Raw genomic sequence first — 16,890 nt, forward strand, 5'->3', positions numbered from 1 at the left:
CTTCTTCCGAGTACGGCAATACCAGACATGTGGATGTCAGCTGCTGTTTCCCCGCACATCGATGTCCAGAACAGAGTTAGCGATACCGGGAATTTGGAAGGCCAATTTGGCTGCAAATATTTTGTGGTGCCACAGTGTAATTGAAGAGCCCCTGAAGTAAAAGTACAATAGAAAACCCCCCAAAATGTCACCATTTCGGAAACTAGACCCCTCAAAGAATTTATCGGTGGTTGTGGTGAGCATTTTAACCCCCGACACGCTGGTCAAAATTGAATGCAAAGTAAATGGTGCAGAGTAAAAATTGTGTTTTTATCTCAAAAATGTCATTTTAGTGCCTCATATACTGTGCCCAACCCATGCCACTTTAGACAAACACCCCAAAAATCATTCTGCGGGTTGTCCCGAGTACAGCAATACCACACATGTGCCAATAATTTACAGACTGGGCGCACAGAAGGGATGAGAACGGAAGGAGTGAAATTTTGATTTTCCAGCTCCGTTTTCACATGTTTGGATTTGGAGTGCCATGTCATGTTGGCAGGGCCCGTGAGGTGCCAGTGCAATAGAAACCCCCAATAAATGATACCATTACGGAAACTAGACCCCTCAAAGAATTTATCGGTGGTTGTGGTGAGCATTTTAACCCCCGACACGCTGGTCAAAATTAAATGCAAAGCAAATGGTGCAGAGTAAAAATTGCGTTTTTATCTCAAAAATGTCATTTTAGTGCCTCATATACTGTGCCCAACCCGTGCCACTTTAGACAAACACCCCAAAAATCATTCTGCAGGTTGTCCCGAGTACAGCAATACCACACATGTGCCAATAATTTACAGACTGGGCGCACAGAAGGGATGAGAACGGAAGGAGTGAAATTTTGATTTTCCAGCTCCGTTTTCACATGTTTGGATTTGGAGTGCCATGTCATGTTGGCAGGGCCCGTGAGGTGCCAGTGCAATAGAAACCCCCAATAAATGATACCATTACGGAAACTAGACCCCTCAAAGAATTTATCGGTGGTTGTGGTGAGCATTTTAACCCCCGACACGCTGGTCAAAATTAAATGCAAAGCAAATGGTGCAGAGTAAAAATTGCGTTTTTATCTCAAAAATGTCATTTTAGTGCCTCATATACTGTGCCCAACCCGTGCCACTTTAGACAAACACCCCAAAAATCATTCTGCAGGTTGTCCCGAGTACAGCAATACCACACATGTGCCAATAATTTACAGACTGGGCACACAGAAGGGATGAGAACGGAAGGAATGAAATTTTGATTTTCCAGCTCCGTTTTCACATGTTTGGATTTGGAGTGCCATGTCATGTTGGCAGTGCCCGTGAGGTGCCAGTGCAATAGAAACCCCCAATAAATGATACCATTACGGAAACTAGACCCCTCAAAGAATTTATCGGTGGTTGTGGTGAGCATTTTAACCCCCGACACGCTGGTCAAAATTAAATGCAAAGTAAATGGTGCAGAGTAAAAATTGCGTTTTTATCTCAAAAATGTCATTTTAGTGCCTCATATACTGTGCCCAACCCGTGCCACTTTAGACAAACACCCCAAAAATCATTCTGGGGGTTGTCCTGAGTACAGCAATACCACACATGTGCCAATAATTTACAGGCTGGGCACACAGAAGGGATGAGAACGGAAGGAATGAAATTTTGATTTTCCAGCTCCGTTTTCACATGTTTGGATTTGGAGTGCCATGTCATGTTGGCAGTGCCCGTGAGGTGCCAGTGCAATAGAAACCCCCAATAAATGATACCATTACGGAAACTAGACCCCTCAAAGAATTTATCGGTGGTTGTGGTGAGCATTTTAACCCCCGACACGCTGGTCAAAATTAAATGCAAAGTAAATGGTGCAGAGTAAAAATTGCGTTTTTATCTCAAAAATGTCATTTTAGTGCCTCATATACTGTGCCCAACCCATGCCACTTTAGACAAACACCCCAAAAATCATTCTGCGGGTTGTCCTGAGTACAGCAATACCACACATGTGCCAATAATTTACAGACTGGGCACACAGAAGGGATGAAAACGGAAGGAGTGAAATTTTGATTTTCCAGCTCCGTTTTCACATGTTTGGATTTGGAGTGCCATGTCATGTTGGCAGGGCCCGTGAGGTGCCAGTGCAATAGAAACCCCCAATAAATGATACCATTACGGAAACTAGACCCCTCAAAGAATTTATCGGTGGTTGTGGTGAGCATTTTAACCCCCGACACGCTGGTCAAAATTGAATGCAAAGTAAATGGTGCAGAGTAAAAATTGCGTTTTTATCTCAAAAATGTCATTTTAGTGCCTCATATACTGTGCCCAACCCATGCCACTTCAGACAAACACCCCAAAAATCATTCTGCGGGTTGTCCCGAGTACGGCAATACCACACATGTGCCAATAATTTACAGGCTGGGCACACAGAAGGGATGAGAACGGAAGGAGTGAAATTTTGATTTTCCAGCTCCGTTTTCACACGTTTGGATTTGGAGTGCCATGTCATGTTGGCAGGGCCCGTGAGGTGCCAGTGCAATAGAAACCCCCAATAAATGATACCATTACGGAAACTAGACCCCTCAAAGAATTTATCGGTGGTTGTGGTGAGCATTTTAACCCCCGACACGCTGGTCAAAATTGAATGCAAAGTAAATGGTGCAGAGTAAAAATTGTGTTTTTATCTCAAAAAAGTCATTTTTGTGCCTCATATACTGTGCCCAACCCATGCCACTTCAGACAAACACCCCAAAAATCATTCTGAGGGTTGTCCTGAGTACGGCAATACCACACATGTGCCAATAATTTACAGGCTGGGCACACGGCAGGGGTCAGGAAGAAAGAAGCACAATTTAGGTTTTCAAGCTTCGTTTTCACTAGATTGGTAATGGGGGGTACCCCCCAGGTACCAGTACAATAGAAACTCCCAAGTAGTGAACCCATTTTGGAAAGGGCACCCCTCAAAGAATGTATGTAGGCTTGTATGATCATTTTAACCCCCAACACGCTGGTCAAAATTGAATGCAAAGTAAATGGTGCAGAGTAAAAATTGTGTTTTTATCTCAAAAAAGTCATTTTTGTGCCTCATATACTGTGCCCAACCCATGCCACTTTAGACAAACACCCCAAAAATCATTCTGGGGGTTGTCCTGAGTACGGCAATACCACACATGTGCCAATAATTTACAGGCTGGGCACACGGCAGGGGTCAGGAAGAAAGAAGCACAATTTAGGTTTTCAAGCTTCGTTTTCACTAGATTGGTAATGGGGGGTACCCCCGAGGTACCAGTACAATAGAAACTCCCAAGTAGTGAACCCATTTTGGAAAGGGCACCCCTCAAAGAATGTATGTAGGCTTGTATGATCATTTTAACCCCCAACACGCTGGTCAAAATTGAATGCAAAGTAAATGGTGCAGAGTAAAAATTGTGTTTTTATCTCAAAAAAGTCATTTTTGTGCCTCATATACTGTGCCCAACCCATGCCACTTTAGACAAACACCCCAAAAATCATTCTGGGGGTTGTCCTGAGTACGGCAATACCACACATGTGCCAATAATTTACAGGCTGGGCACACGGCAGGGGTCAGGAAGAAAGAAGCACAATTTAGGTTTTCAAGCTTCGTTTTCACTAGATTGGTAATGGGGGGTACCCCCGAGGTACCAGTACAATAGAAACTCCCAAGTAGTGAACCCATTTTGGAAAGGGCACCCCTCAAAGAATGTATGTAGGCTTGTATGATCATTTTAACCCCCAACACGCTGGTCAAAATTGAATGCAAAGTAAATGGTGCAGAGTAAAAATTGTGTTTTTATCTCAAAAAAGTCATTTTTGTGCCTCATATACTGTGCCCAACCCATGCCACTTTAGACAAACACCCCAAAAATCATTCTGGGGGTTGTCCTGAGTACGGCAATACCACACATGTGCCAATAATTTACAGGCTGGGCACACGGCAGGGGTCAGGAAGAAAGAAGCACAATTTAGGTTTTCAAGCTTCGTTTTCACTAGATTGGTAATGGGGGGTACCCCCGAGGTACCAGTACAATAGAAACTCCCAAGTAGTGAACCCATTTTGGAAAGGGCACCCCTCAAAGAATGTATGTAGGCTTGTATGATCATTTTAACCCCCAACACGCTGGTCAAAATTGAATGCAAAGTAAATGGTGCAGAGTAAAAATTGTGTTTTTATCTCAAAAAAGTCATTTTTGTGCCTCATATACTGTGCCCAACCCATGCCACTTTAGACAAACACCCCAAAAATCATTCTGGGGGTTGTCCTGAGTACGGCAATACCACACATGTGCCAATAATTTACAGGCTGGGCACACGGCAGGGGTCAGGAAGAAAGAAGCACAATTTAGGTTTTCAAGCTTCGTTTTCACTAGATTGGTAATGGGGGGTACCCCCCAGGTACCAGTACAATAGAAACTCCCAAGTAGTGAACCCATTTTGGAAAGGGCACCCCTCAAAGAATGTATGTAGGCTTGTATGAGTATTTTAACCCCTAAGGTGCTGGCTCAAATGTAATACAAAGTGAGTAGTGCAGAGAAACAGTTGTATTGCAATTTATCAAATATGCCATTGAAGTGACAAAAGTATTTTGCCCAACTCATGCCACTAGGGAAAAACACATCAAAAATCATTCTGCGGGTTACCCCGGTTAGGGCAATACCCCATAGGAGGCAATAATCTGTAGGATGGTGACACGGCAGGGCTCAAAAGGGAATAACTTGTTGGAGCACAGACATTGTACTTTTTTTTTTCTTTTTGGCATCATGAAAGATTTGTAGATGCCAATAGGGGCCAGTACAGTAGAAACCCCTAAGAACTGACCCTATTTTGGAAACTACACCCCTCCATGAATTAATCTAGGGGTATAGTTAGCATTTTAACCCCACAGGTGGACCCCTGAAAAAGTGCAAAATGGATAGTGCATAGTAAAAAATATCTATTATGTCATTTTGTGCCCAGCTGCTGCCATGGGAGACAAACACCCTAAAAATCATGATGCATGTTTTCCCGGGTAAAGCATACGGGACAGTAATCTAGAGGCTGGGCACATGGCAGGGCTTAGAAGGGAAGGTGCGGCATGATGTATAAGCTGTGCGTCAGGGTAACAACAGGGTACTCTAAAAATCCAGGGATGTATGATAAATTCGGAAGCAATCTTTCATACATAACCCTGGTTTTTCTGGGCATGTCTCACAGTGATGAATGGTGTCCTTCCGAATGCCATTTTTGGAGCACACCCTGCACCTCTTTTGTGACCTTCCCTTGCTGGCTGTTTGGGGAACTACTCCTGGAAAGTGCTGCCCTGGTACAATACGTGATGTGGCCTCACTTCCAGATGTGCTAGCACTCCCCCCTTCCTGGTCTCCAAAAAGAAAGTACTTTATTACTATCTCTTGAAATTCCAGGAAAGTTCCCCTCTGGCCGGCATATCAATGCAGCACATAAGCATTATACAATGCCATCTGCATGATGTGCACGGCCAGCTTCTTGTACCACACCCTCGACTTCCGCATGGCATTGTACGGCTGAAGCACCTGGTCAGACAAGTCCACCCCTCCCATGTATTTGTTATAATCTAAAATACAGTCTGGCTTGGGGGTTTCTGTACTGGCACCTCGTACTGGGACAGGGGTGGTGGTGTGCTCATGTATTGTGGTTAATACAAGGACCTCTCTCTTGTCCTTGTACTTAACACACAATACAGAGTCGCTGCATAGTGCCCTGCTTTCGTGCCTTTTAAGTTTTTGCCCAAGCAGCGACTTAGGGAGACCTCTCTGATTTCTGCGTACAGTGCCGCATGCCGCAGTATTTCTGGAAGTGAGGCACTTGAACAGGGTGGTGCTGGTGTAGAAATTGTCCAGGTAGAGGTGGTAGCCCTGGTCCAGCAGTGGGTGCACTAAATCCCACACTATCTTCCCTGTAACACCCAGGAAGGGGGGGCATTCTGGGGGCACTATAGTGGAGTCCTTCCCTTCATATACCCTGAACTTGTATGTGTACCCTGATGAACTTTCGCACAGCTTATACATTTTCACACCATATCTTGCCCTCTTATTGGGCAGGTACTGGCGGAATTGAAGTCTCCCTTTGAATTGTACCAGGGACTCGTCTATGCTCACATGTTTGGCGGGAGTATATGCCTGGGCAAACTTGGCACTAAAATGATCTAATATGGGCCTGACCTTAAATAACCGATCATAACTGGGGTCACCTCTGGGTGGGCACTGTGTGTTGTCAGTGTAGTGCAAAAACTTATGGATGGCTTCAAAGCGCATCCTGCCCATTGCCATGCGGAACATGGGGGTGTGGTACAGTATATCTGTGCTCCAGTAGTCCCTGATTGAAGGCTTCTTTACTATCCCCATAAGGAGTATTATGCCCCAATACTTGTACATCTCTGCTGCAGTGACAGGGGTCCACCTGTAGGGTTGTGCATAAAAGGACGTGGGGTTTTGGGCAATATGTTGTGCAGCGTAGAGATTTGTCTGAAATATAATAATATTTAGCAGCTCCTCATCAAAAAAAAACTTAAAAAAGTCTACAGCTCTGAGCCCTGTCGTGTCAAAGTTAATGCCAAGAAGGCCCAAAAAGTCAGGGACCTGAGGGGTATAATTATCTGGGGCTACCCATGTGGGGTCAGTGGAAGCCCCAGACGCTTCTCCTGCAGAAGTCCCAGAAACTTCTCCTGCAGAAGTCCCAGGCACTTCTCCTGCAGAAGTCCCAGGCACTTCTCCTGCAGAAGTCCCAGGCACTTCTCCTGCAGAAGTCCCAGGCACTTCAATTGCAGAAGTCCCTGGAACCCTACGGCGCCTTCTTGGGGGTCCTTCCAGGTCACTGGAAGATGAGCAGGAGGATGATGATAGGTAAAAGGGACCATCATCCCCACTAGCTGACTCGGTGTCAGAGGCAAGCATGTTATATGCCTCCAACACGGTGTACGTCTTCTGAGACATTGCACACAAAAAAAAATAGAGAACAAGAAAAATTAGATAATGTGCACCAAACTACACGGATAAACCGTCTAGCAGGCACACAAAAAAAAAATATAATGCACACCAAACTACACGGACAAGCCGCACAGATGGCACACACAAAAAATAATGTGCACTAAACTACACGGACAAGCCGCACAGATAGCACACAAAAAAAAAAAGATAATGCGCACCAAACTACACGGACAAGCCGCACAGATGGCACACACAAAAAAATAATGTGCACTAAACTACACGGACAAGCTGCACAGATAGCACACAAAAAAAAAGATAATGCACACCAAGCCACACGGACCAGCCGCACAGATGGCACACAAAAAATAATGCGCACTAAACTACACGGACAAGCCGCACAGATAGCACACAAAAAAAATAATGCGCACTAAACTACACGGACAAGCCGCACAGATAGCACACAAAAAAAATAATGCGCACTAAACTACACGGACAAGCCGCACAGATAGCACACAAAAAAAAAGGTAATGCACACCAAACTACACGGACAAGCCGCACAGATGGCACACACAAAAAATAATGCGTACTAAACTACACGGACAAGCCGCACAGATAGCACACAAAAAAAATAATGCGCACTAAACTACACGGACAAGCCGCACAGATAGCACACAAAAAAAAAAGATAATGCACACCAAGCCACACGGACCAGCCGCACAGATGGCACACACAAAAAGTAGCTATGTACGGGTACACCTACGGCGTTCTGGAAAAAAATATTACCAGGCACCGAAAAAAAACCTATGTGCACCGCGCAAAAAGGCGCTACAAATGCACCTAGCTTGCCCTAAGACAAACTAACTACCGCTAAGATTGCTAAAGATTCTGTGCAGCGCTATTCACACGGCGCACTGAAAAGTGCGTCCAGTGCAGAACAACGCTAACACAGCGCACTGAAAAGTGCGTTTGGGTTCAGAAGGGACAGACAGGGAAAAACGGAAGACACGTGGGATCACACAAGGCGATCACACAGGGAACACACAGGACACAGGAAAAAACAGATAGGATGGGAATTTGTAGGGAACAATAGGGATCAGATAAGGATCAGAACACTATTTATAGTGTAAAAGTGTATTTTGGTGCACACAGTAACGCTCTTTCCTCTCTCCAGCGATACCAAACCAAAATGGTGCCGCTGGAGGAAGAGGAAAGTGCTAAAAGCACGTTTTTTAGCCTAAAATCGCTGTAATTGGCCAGTCAGGTTTGACTGGCCAATCACGGCGATCGGCGGGCGGGACCAATTTGATTGGTCGGGTGACGGAGACAGGAACTCCTCCTGCCTCTGTCACCCAAATTTCAGCCCGATGTCACCACGTCTCGCGACGTGGTGACAATTCTAAAATAGTATGCGCTCGCGCAGTAGCTGTACTGCGCTGAGCGCCAATAGTGGGAAGCTGCGCAGTACAGCTACGGCGCGGAGCGCTAAGGGGTTAAATATAAAAGCAGATCAGGTATAGTAGTAAACAGGCTATGAGAACCAATCATTAGGTGAAAATGTGTGTCCTAAAGACACATTTGCTTTAACACTGAAAAGTATTTCAGTAAATTCTGTTTTAATGTTTCAGTTTTCTATTCCCCACCTTCCACAACCAAAAAAACTTTTTTAATTTTTAGCTTACAGAACCCTATAACAGCTTGTATTCTACATCTAACTGGAACTATTTATATTATAAAATATAGTTTATAATATTGTGTGCCATGTTATGGGAAGTAGGATTTTTTTTAAATTCAAGTGACAAATAAATAACTTATCAGATTATTATTCAGAGCCAATATGATTACACCTATACACCATGGCAAGTGTTGTGGTCCCATTCACTGTTCGTGACTCGTGTCAAAAGGAACCTGCCAAACCAGGCAATGTAGCTTTCAGTGTTTTTAACACAGGCAAAGCTTATCTAGCATAAAAAGTAAGGGGAATTATGCCTGGTCTTCTCACACGTTACATAATTGTCATAAATAAAGTGTTTGTCTAGGATCAACACAAAAATGTAGCAATATGATGAAAACCCACACAAAATCAAATCAATAATAATGCTTTATTAATTTCAGTGAGTTTTTGTTTAACCAGACACTGTCACGAACACGAAGGCCCTCAAACCACCACCAACCAGTTATCTTTACTACAGCAATTTTGTACAACTTTTTTCAATTAATTCTATGCATTAATCAAAAATGCACTCAAATCTCAAATGAGCACACATATAATACATCATTTATAGAAATGCATTTATTTATTTTTGGTGGTAAAAAAAGATAAAAACACAAATGATAAGCAAATTGAATTAATATGGTTTGTAACATGCCTTACTGATAAGCCCAAAAACAAAGAAGCACAAAATACACCAAGGCTTAGTTAAACTAAGGTTTTTAATAAATGTGATTCCTAGGTAGTTTCTTCTGTGTCCAAAAAATATACAATTTTCTACTTACCTGTTATTGGGCTGTTGTTATCATCACCTGGTGTCCATGTGAGTCGGACGCTTCTTTCTGCAAGGTCGGTTAGCTCCAAATCCATGGGAGGGTCTGGTTTATCTACAGATAGTATACATGAAATTACGATAGATACAGCTTAAGGCCTTATGCCTTCATAAGGAATAACTTCAGCTTGGTTCCTTAATATATGATGCTAAAAAGTTTTCCAGTACCCTTAGGATAGGCAAACATCATAAAACAAAATGATGGTGGTCAGACTCTTGGTATCACTGACTGACGATCAGACATTTGAAGGAGTTGCCTCAGTCCTCAGAATGCTGTAGGTCCTTCAATGACAAGAGCTGGACCTCCCTGATCTGATATTGGATAGGCCCACAATAAAGTGAAGTTATAAAACCCTTTTAAGTTAACTACTGTGCATGTTAAGATAATGTTAAAAAGTCATTCTGAGGATCTTATTCTGATTTAGCAACAAGCATTTGTACTGTATTTTGGACAACATGCCATGGTGTAGCCAACAGGGTGGGAATATTAGTAGGGAAAGGTTACCTCTTTGTTCTGATGTCAGTGGGCTAGTAGGTGAGGTGGAGGACTCTGAAAACAAATACGGATATGTTAACACAGTTAATGTATTTAAGGGATCAAAAAGCGAAACAAGCAGATTGGTCTCAGATTTTAGACATGTTAACTAGTTTTTAAGGTAAAATGTTTTGGTAATCTTTCTCCTGATGAACCTTACAGACCAAAAGTGAGTTGTATCAAAGAGGATTGTATCAATGCAGTTCTGAGGCACCTGGTTATTGGTTCTCAAAACTATTTATGGGTTTACATTGAAATCTACAGATAAGCCTGTGCTTTAGGGATATTAAATATATGGCAATTATAACCATGAATAGATTGCATAACATAAAACAAGTCCCTTACGTTGTCTCTTCCACTTTAGTAAACCAGTGCTGTAGTACCCAGCACTGTGGCTGATGTATGGTGCACTGTTCATGCAGCAGAAATACATGTAAATAAAGTCACAGAAATCACAAAAGAAATCTAGGGCAAAGTGTTGGGTTCCTGCTCCAACCCCCATAAGAAACTGTGGCAATAATTAACATATCACATTTTTTTCCTCACCCCAGTTCCACCACAAAATCAATGTGAAAATGATTATAAAACCACCAACACCGGGTCGTGGAACACCTGGTCCCGAAATGTGACTGAACTGCTGATATAAATCTGAATTTAAACCCCCCCAATACACAGCAGCTACAGAAAAGAGGGCAATAAAAGGGGAATAGCATCAAGAAAGGGACATTATAAGAGGGGGCTACAGGAGACATCATAAGAATAGCTTAAGGAAAAGGGGCCAGTAAGTGGGGGTAATATAGTTTGTGGGTTAACATATGGTTGGGGTTAGTTATAGGGTAAGGGCAGGGCATGCAAATTTGTTTTCCCAAAGGATCAGAGGGAGGATCTGTCCCATGAAAAGAAATGTGTTTGTATCCTCTCCCTAATTACAAAAATGGTTGGGGATCACAGCCCTAACACTAAAAAACATTGATTGGGGGAATAGGCTAGGATCGAGGCCAACACTGCTTTAATATTTGTGGCCATTCAAAGAATAGATCATTAATGATCTACAACAAAAGCCTTTCAGTTGAAAATATCAGCTGCCTTGTTGAATGGAGCCAAATATAGATTACCGTATATTCCGGCGTATAAGACGACCTGGTGTATAAGAATACCCCCCTACTTTCCTGTTTAAAATATAGAGTTTAAGATATATTCGCCGTATAAGACTACCCCTTTTCCAACGCATACAAAACACAGCAGAAGAAAGAAGACGGCGCGAAAGACTGAAGACGAGCCGCGCAGACATCGGGGCCACCGGAGGGTGAGTATGCGCCCCGATGTCTTTTTGAGGCTGCCGGCTGCTAGCACCAATCGCGGGTGTTACCGGTAAGCCTTTGCTGCAATATGCAGCAAAGACTTACCGGCTATGGAGAGGGCTCAGCTCATGAGCCCTCTCCATGCACCGGGACCCGACCACCGCCGTGAATACGGCGGGCGGTCGGGATAATCGGCGTATAAGACGACCCCAGACAAGACAGAAGATTTTTCTGTCTTCAAAAGTCGTCTTATACGCTGGAATATACGGTATATAGCTTCATATATTCCATTTTTTTAGAAGGGAATAATCCATCTGCTCCTGCTTTCTACCAATATGTGCATTCTTGATGTCTTATTTACAGTTTCCAGGAAATAAATACGGAAAATAATTTCCTGGATTTTTTACTCCATGTCTGTACACTCACCGGCCACTTTATTAGGTACACCATGCTAGTAACGGGTTGGACCCCCTTTTGCCTTCAGAACTGCCTCAATTCTTCGTGGCATAGATTCAACAAGGTGCTGGAAGCATTCCTCAGAGATTTTGGTCCATATTGACATGATGGCATCACACAGTTGCCGCAGATTTGTTGACTGCACATCCGTGATGCGAATCTCCCGTTCCACCACATCCCAAAGATGCTCTATTGGATTGAGATCTGGTGACTGTGGAGGCCATTTGGGTACAGTGAACTCATTGTCATGTTCAAGAAACCAGTCTGAGATGATTCCAGCTTTATGACATGGCGCATGGCTTGTGCAAATTGTAGCCTCAGTTTCCTGTTCTTAGCTGAAAGGAGTGGCACCTGGTGTGGTCTTTTGCTGCTGTAGCCCATCTGCCTCAAAGTTCGACGTACTGTGCGTTCAGAGATGCTCTTCTGCCTACCTTGGTTGTAACGGGTGGCGATTTGAGTCACTGTTGCCTTTCCATCAGCTCGAACCAGTCTGCCCATTCTCCTCTGACCTCTGGCATCAACAAGGCATTTCCGCCCACAGAACTGCCGCTCACTGGATGTTTTTTCTTTTTCGGACCATTCTCTGTAAACCCTAGAGATGGTTGTGCGTGAAAATCCCAGTAGATCAGCCGTTTCTGAAATACTCAGACCAGCCCTTCTGGCACCAACAACCATGCCACGTTCAAAGGCACTCAAATCACCTTTGTTCCGCATACTGATGGTCGGTTTGAACTGCAGGAGATTGTCTTGACCATGTCTACATGCCTAAATGCACTGAGTTGCCGCCATGTGATTGGCTGATCAGAAATTAAGTGTTAACCAGCAGTTGGACAGGTGTACCTAATAAAGTGGCCGGTGAGTGTATATATCTATAAGATCTAATATATGCAAGAATTAGTAACACTTATCTTCATTTTTTTTGTTAAACATGTGTGCAATTCTCAATGGCCCACATTTACCAGTGCAGTTTGCCTGTGTAATTTGCAGTGTGTGCCAGATTCATGAATTGTAGCGCCCCCCGCACTGCACATTTTTTTGGTGCACCTTTAACATGGAGTGTGCAACATTATTCTGTCAGACACTACGTGATAAATGTGGCGCCCCCTTCGACTGTGCACCGGAAATTTCTATTGTGTCGGATATAGTGCCGCCACAAATGTGTTGCATAAGAGACAGGGGCTATAAAAAATGTGGGCCAATGTGTGCATTTTTATACATAAAAATGAGACTATATTAATCTAGTACTTATTGGCTTACATCCAAAGTTCTTAAAACGACAAAAAAAATATACATTTTTTCAATACACTTAAAGGAGTATAGTGATAGAGGTAAATTTTGAGAATATTTCTCTATTTTATGTTTTACAAATACCCTAAGCACAAGACATCATAGTTACATTGTTACATAGTTACATAATATGGTTGAAAAAAGACATTTGTCCAACAGCATTTGCAGATTTGTATGAATCCTATCATTTTCATTACCAGATCAACAACAAAAAGAATTGTAATAAATGTAAGTACCCTGAATAGTGAGATACGCTTTAGCAAAGTCCTGATCCAGTTCTGTTCTAGCCACGCAGGTGTATGCGCCTTGGTCTCTTTCTGCTACCCCAAAGATAGTGAGAGCGTCCCCTTCTTTCGACATTCTAGAAGACCCATAAAAGACAGCGAAGCGGAAGTCAAGTATTTAAGAGGCATTGCAGTAGATAGATACAGCGTAAACCACACAGAATGTGTAAGGCCACAAAAGCAGAATTCCTGGGGTCTCACAGAAGTAAATTAAGTGCATAGGTAATATTTTATCTGGAGAACCACCTTTGAATTTTTCCTTTTAACTAACATAAGGTGGTCATGTATTGCAGTTTAGCTTTTTGCTCATACTCACCTGCTGCCAATGTGCAGTTGTGTATCATCCTTCATCCATGTCACCATTAATCTTAGTGTTGGATCACTCCTGACGCGACAATCCAGGCGTACAGTGGTGCCTCGTTTGGCTATCTGATCTTCAGGACCCTTTATAATACGGGTAGGCTCTGCAAACAAGTGTATGGGGGATATGTATCTTTATTTTGATCTGTTTTTGTTCTCTTCTTTTTGCAGGTTTTCTGGGTCATTTGAGGTGCATTTTTGCTGCTATGCCAGGGGTCTTAATAAGTTAGTCGGTGGTTGTGTCTGTTGCAGTGTTCCTAAATGTATCTTTCCAAGATAGAATTTTTTTTTGTTTTGTGACTTTTCAGGTGGAAATTAGAGACTTAAGGTCCAAAACAAAGTACAACTGACCTCATGCTTAATTCCATACATGTACCTAAAAAGTCCCCCAAAAAATAAAAAACCCTGAAAATCAAAGACAAAAAATGAAGGGGCAGCTGTCATAGAAAGTGGGCGCCCCCCACATTACGGGGATTGCTGATTAAATCCAAGATGGCGACAGCACCATGCTGCAGTAAACATCCACCATGATGAGGACGTGAGTTAATAGGTCATATACAGTTCAGTCGATCTAGTCAAAATTTCTTGACTTTTGTTTAGTTGAATTTTCCAGCAAAAGCCATGGTCTGTAAACAGCTTACAGCACTTCAAAAAGTACAAAAAGGAGGGTAGGGTGGAGTAGACCTCCAGCCCCGTCAACACCACTAGATGCTAGAGCCAAAATCCAAACGGTGCTTCAAAGTTTATAAAACCATTGGCACAATCAACCTGATTCTGCATCAGCTTATCACCAGTAGGAACACATACCTGGTGGGCTATGTCCAACGTTGCCCATGAAGGTTCAGGAGGCCAGGAGTGCAGGTGTATGGTAATACTCGAGATCGAGGTGTGATGCAGGTCCACTGACCAGCAGGCAACGCACGTGGAGCGATTGTGCCGCTCTTTGATCGCCCCCATCAATAGGGCACACAGGGCTGAATCTGTAATGCTCTAAGCACCCCATGTTCATATTGCATGGACATAATCGTGATTCGTTACATTCTACTCTCCTTATTGCTATGAGATTTAGTGGTCATTTATCATATCCCTGATGAGCCTTTGTAGGCGAAACATGGCATGTAGGGTACAAACTGACCTTGTGCTAACACTTCTGGCCCCAAATTTTAGAATCTCTTATCCCTATATTGGGCACACTATTATCTCTGTCTCTCTTGGTATTATAGCCTAAGGATAGTTTGCCCGATTCAAGGGACAGGTTGCAGTCGGAGTGGCAGCTGTTTAGGGCTGCGGCTCAGAGGTTAGGACTTTTAGGGCGACCTAGGCCCCAACCACTACTTTAAGGTCTGTTCAGGTTTCTGCCCAACATTATAAATGTTCCTATGCACCCTGGATCTTATATGTTATGCACCTCGCCATCCTGTCTCTCCTACCCTCTTTTCACCTGACCTCGGTCTGCACACCTCACACCTCAATCTAGAGTATTACCATACACCTGCACTCCTGGCCTCCTGAACCTTCATGGGCCACGTTGGACATAGCCCACCAGGTATGTGTTCTTACTGGTGAGTAGCTGATGCAGCATCAGGTTGATTGTGCCACTGGTCAGACAGTTTTTCTCTCTTGCTGGTTTGTTGACTGATTTTAGGAGCTCTTTATTAATAGTGTTTTATAAACCTTGAATTTGGATTTTAGCTTACAGCACTTCAGCAATAACTAAGGACAAGGGAACAAGAAAATTTTCAAGGCATTACACTTGATGCAACAGTGAGAATACCAAAATCTGGACATCCCTCAAAAAATTGATAAAATGACAAGAGACAAGAGAGGCTGATAAGAGGTCTACATCAATATTAAAGGAGCTCCAAGAATTTCTAGTATGTTCTGGTTGTGTACTATATTTGATATCAAATTCCTGTATTCTTATAGTGTCTGGTCTGTGGCATAAAGTGGCAAGACTGAGGGTGAACATATCATTTTCTATTCAAATGTCATGTTAAAGGTCAAAAGCTTGAGAATAAAATAGACACAATGTCCAAAATGATAAGTAACAATTTTGAACTCAATAGCATTATTCTTGCAATTCTACCTTTGACCTCCAGCCGCACAGTATTTTCAGCATTTCCAAGAATGTTAGTGGCAACACAGGTATATTTGCCTTGATCTTCCTTCCTTACAACACTTATCTCTAGGGTACCATTTTCATGTACTCTATAATTTCCTCCATCCAGGTTACTGCCTTGGCCATTCTTAAACCTGCACATATAAACAATCTGTTAATTTACCTGATCATTTCACATTGCTAAAAGCATAACACCAGAACAAGTACTTACCATCGAAGAGTGGGAATGGGAGAGCCAAAGAACGGACAGTCTAGTTGAGTCCTGTTGTACTCAATAACTCTTATTAGTTGGTTTCGAGGGCCCAGTACTCGTGATGGCACATCTGCAGTGAGGACGTACAATGAAAACATATGGAACATGTCACCCTTTCATTAAGCGTTAGTGCACCCAAAAAGCATCTACTGGTAATAATCATATTATGATCAAACATTCTGTACAAATATATAAAATTAACAATATAAAGGGTAGAAAAATATCACATACTGACAATATTATACTACTCCTCTTATTATACTACTACTCCTACCCTGAGATCTTCAGCTACCAGGAGCTGCACGTACTCATCTGCGAACCTGGGTTCTGCGCATGCGTGGTAGGTTTCCTTTAAAGCTATATGTATTTGGGAAGGAAGGATCTCCTCAAATGTAAGATTTGGGGGAAATAAATATTTGGCTTGTATTTCGCAAGATCAGTTGCCTCTATGGGTGTCTGCCCCAGCTTCTTATCTGTGGTGGTGTCTTTCCACAACCTGGTGTAAAATAGGTTGGACTTTTTTTTTTGTACGAATAATTTAAGATGAATGGGGAACAGATTCTGGAATCATTTTCTGTGTCAATACATTTCCATGTGAACATACCCTAAGATTTTCAATGTCGACCATAATCCAGACCATGATCTATTTACTTTTTACAGTTACTATAAAATAAATTTATATATACGTTATATTTAGAAATCCTAGTGTTAAGATTACAATACGTTCTGTTTAACATTGGTAAACTGTAAGCGACAAGAATAATACTAATAATAATGATATATAGAATGTTGAT

At 42.6% G+C, this 16,890-nt stretch overlaps 1 protein-coding gene across 16 annotated transcripts in view; it reads right to left on the bottom strand.

Annotated features, from left to right (window-relative positions):
- NFASC (neurofascin) overlaps positions 1 to 16,890 on the bottom strand; it is a 124,370-nt gene that overhangs the window by 38,837 nt on the left and 68,643 nt on the right. For 9 of the 16 annotated variants that reach the window (XR_011853303.1, XM_072137535.1, XM_072137533.1 and 6 more), the window contains 6 exons: positions 16,055 to 16,166; positions 15,811 to 15,977; positions 13,681 to 13,828; positions 13,317 to 13,441; positions 10,007 to 10,051; positions 9,455 to 9,556 (listed from right to left, as the gene is read on the bottom strand). Coding sequence is in view for 15 of the 16 variants with exons in the window: in XM_072137535.1 (XP_071993636.1) it covers positions 9,455 to 9,556; positions 10,007 to 10,051; positions 13,317 to 13,441; positions 13,681 to 13,828; positions 15,811 to 15,977; positions 16,055 to 16,166 (699 nt within the window). In the remaining variant the exon portion in view is untranslated. The remainder of the gene's footprint in view (positions 1 to 9,454; positions 9,557 to 10,006; positions 10,052 to 13,316; positions 13,442 to 13,680; positions 13,829 to 15,810; positions 15,978 to 16,054; positions 16,167 to 16,890) is intronic. The other 7 variants (XM_072137536.1, XM_072137547.1, XM_072137544.1 and 4 more) reach the window with 1 other exon arrangement.

This window comes from Engystomops pustulosus, chromosome 2, assembly GCF_040894005.1.
Source record: "Engystomops pustulosus chromosome 2, aEngPut4.maternal, whole genome shotgun sequence".
In the NCBI taxonomy this organism is placed as follows: domain Eukaryota; kingdom Metazoa; phylum Chordata; class Amphibia; order Anura; family Leptodactylidae; genus Engystomops; species Engystomops pustulosus.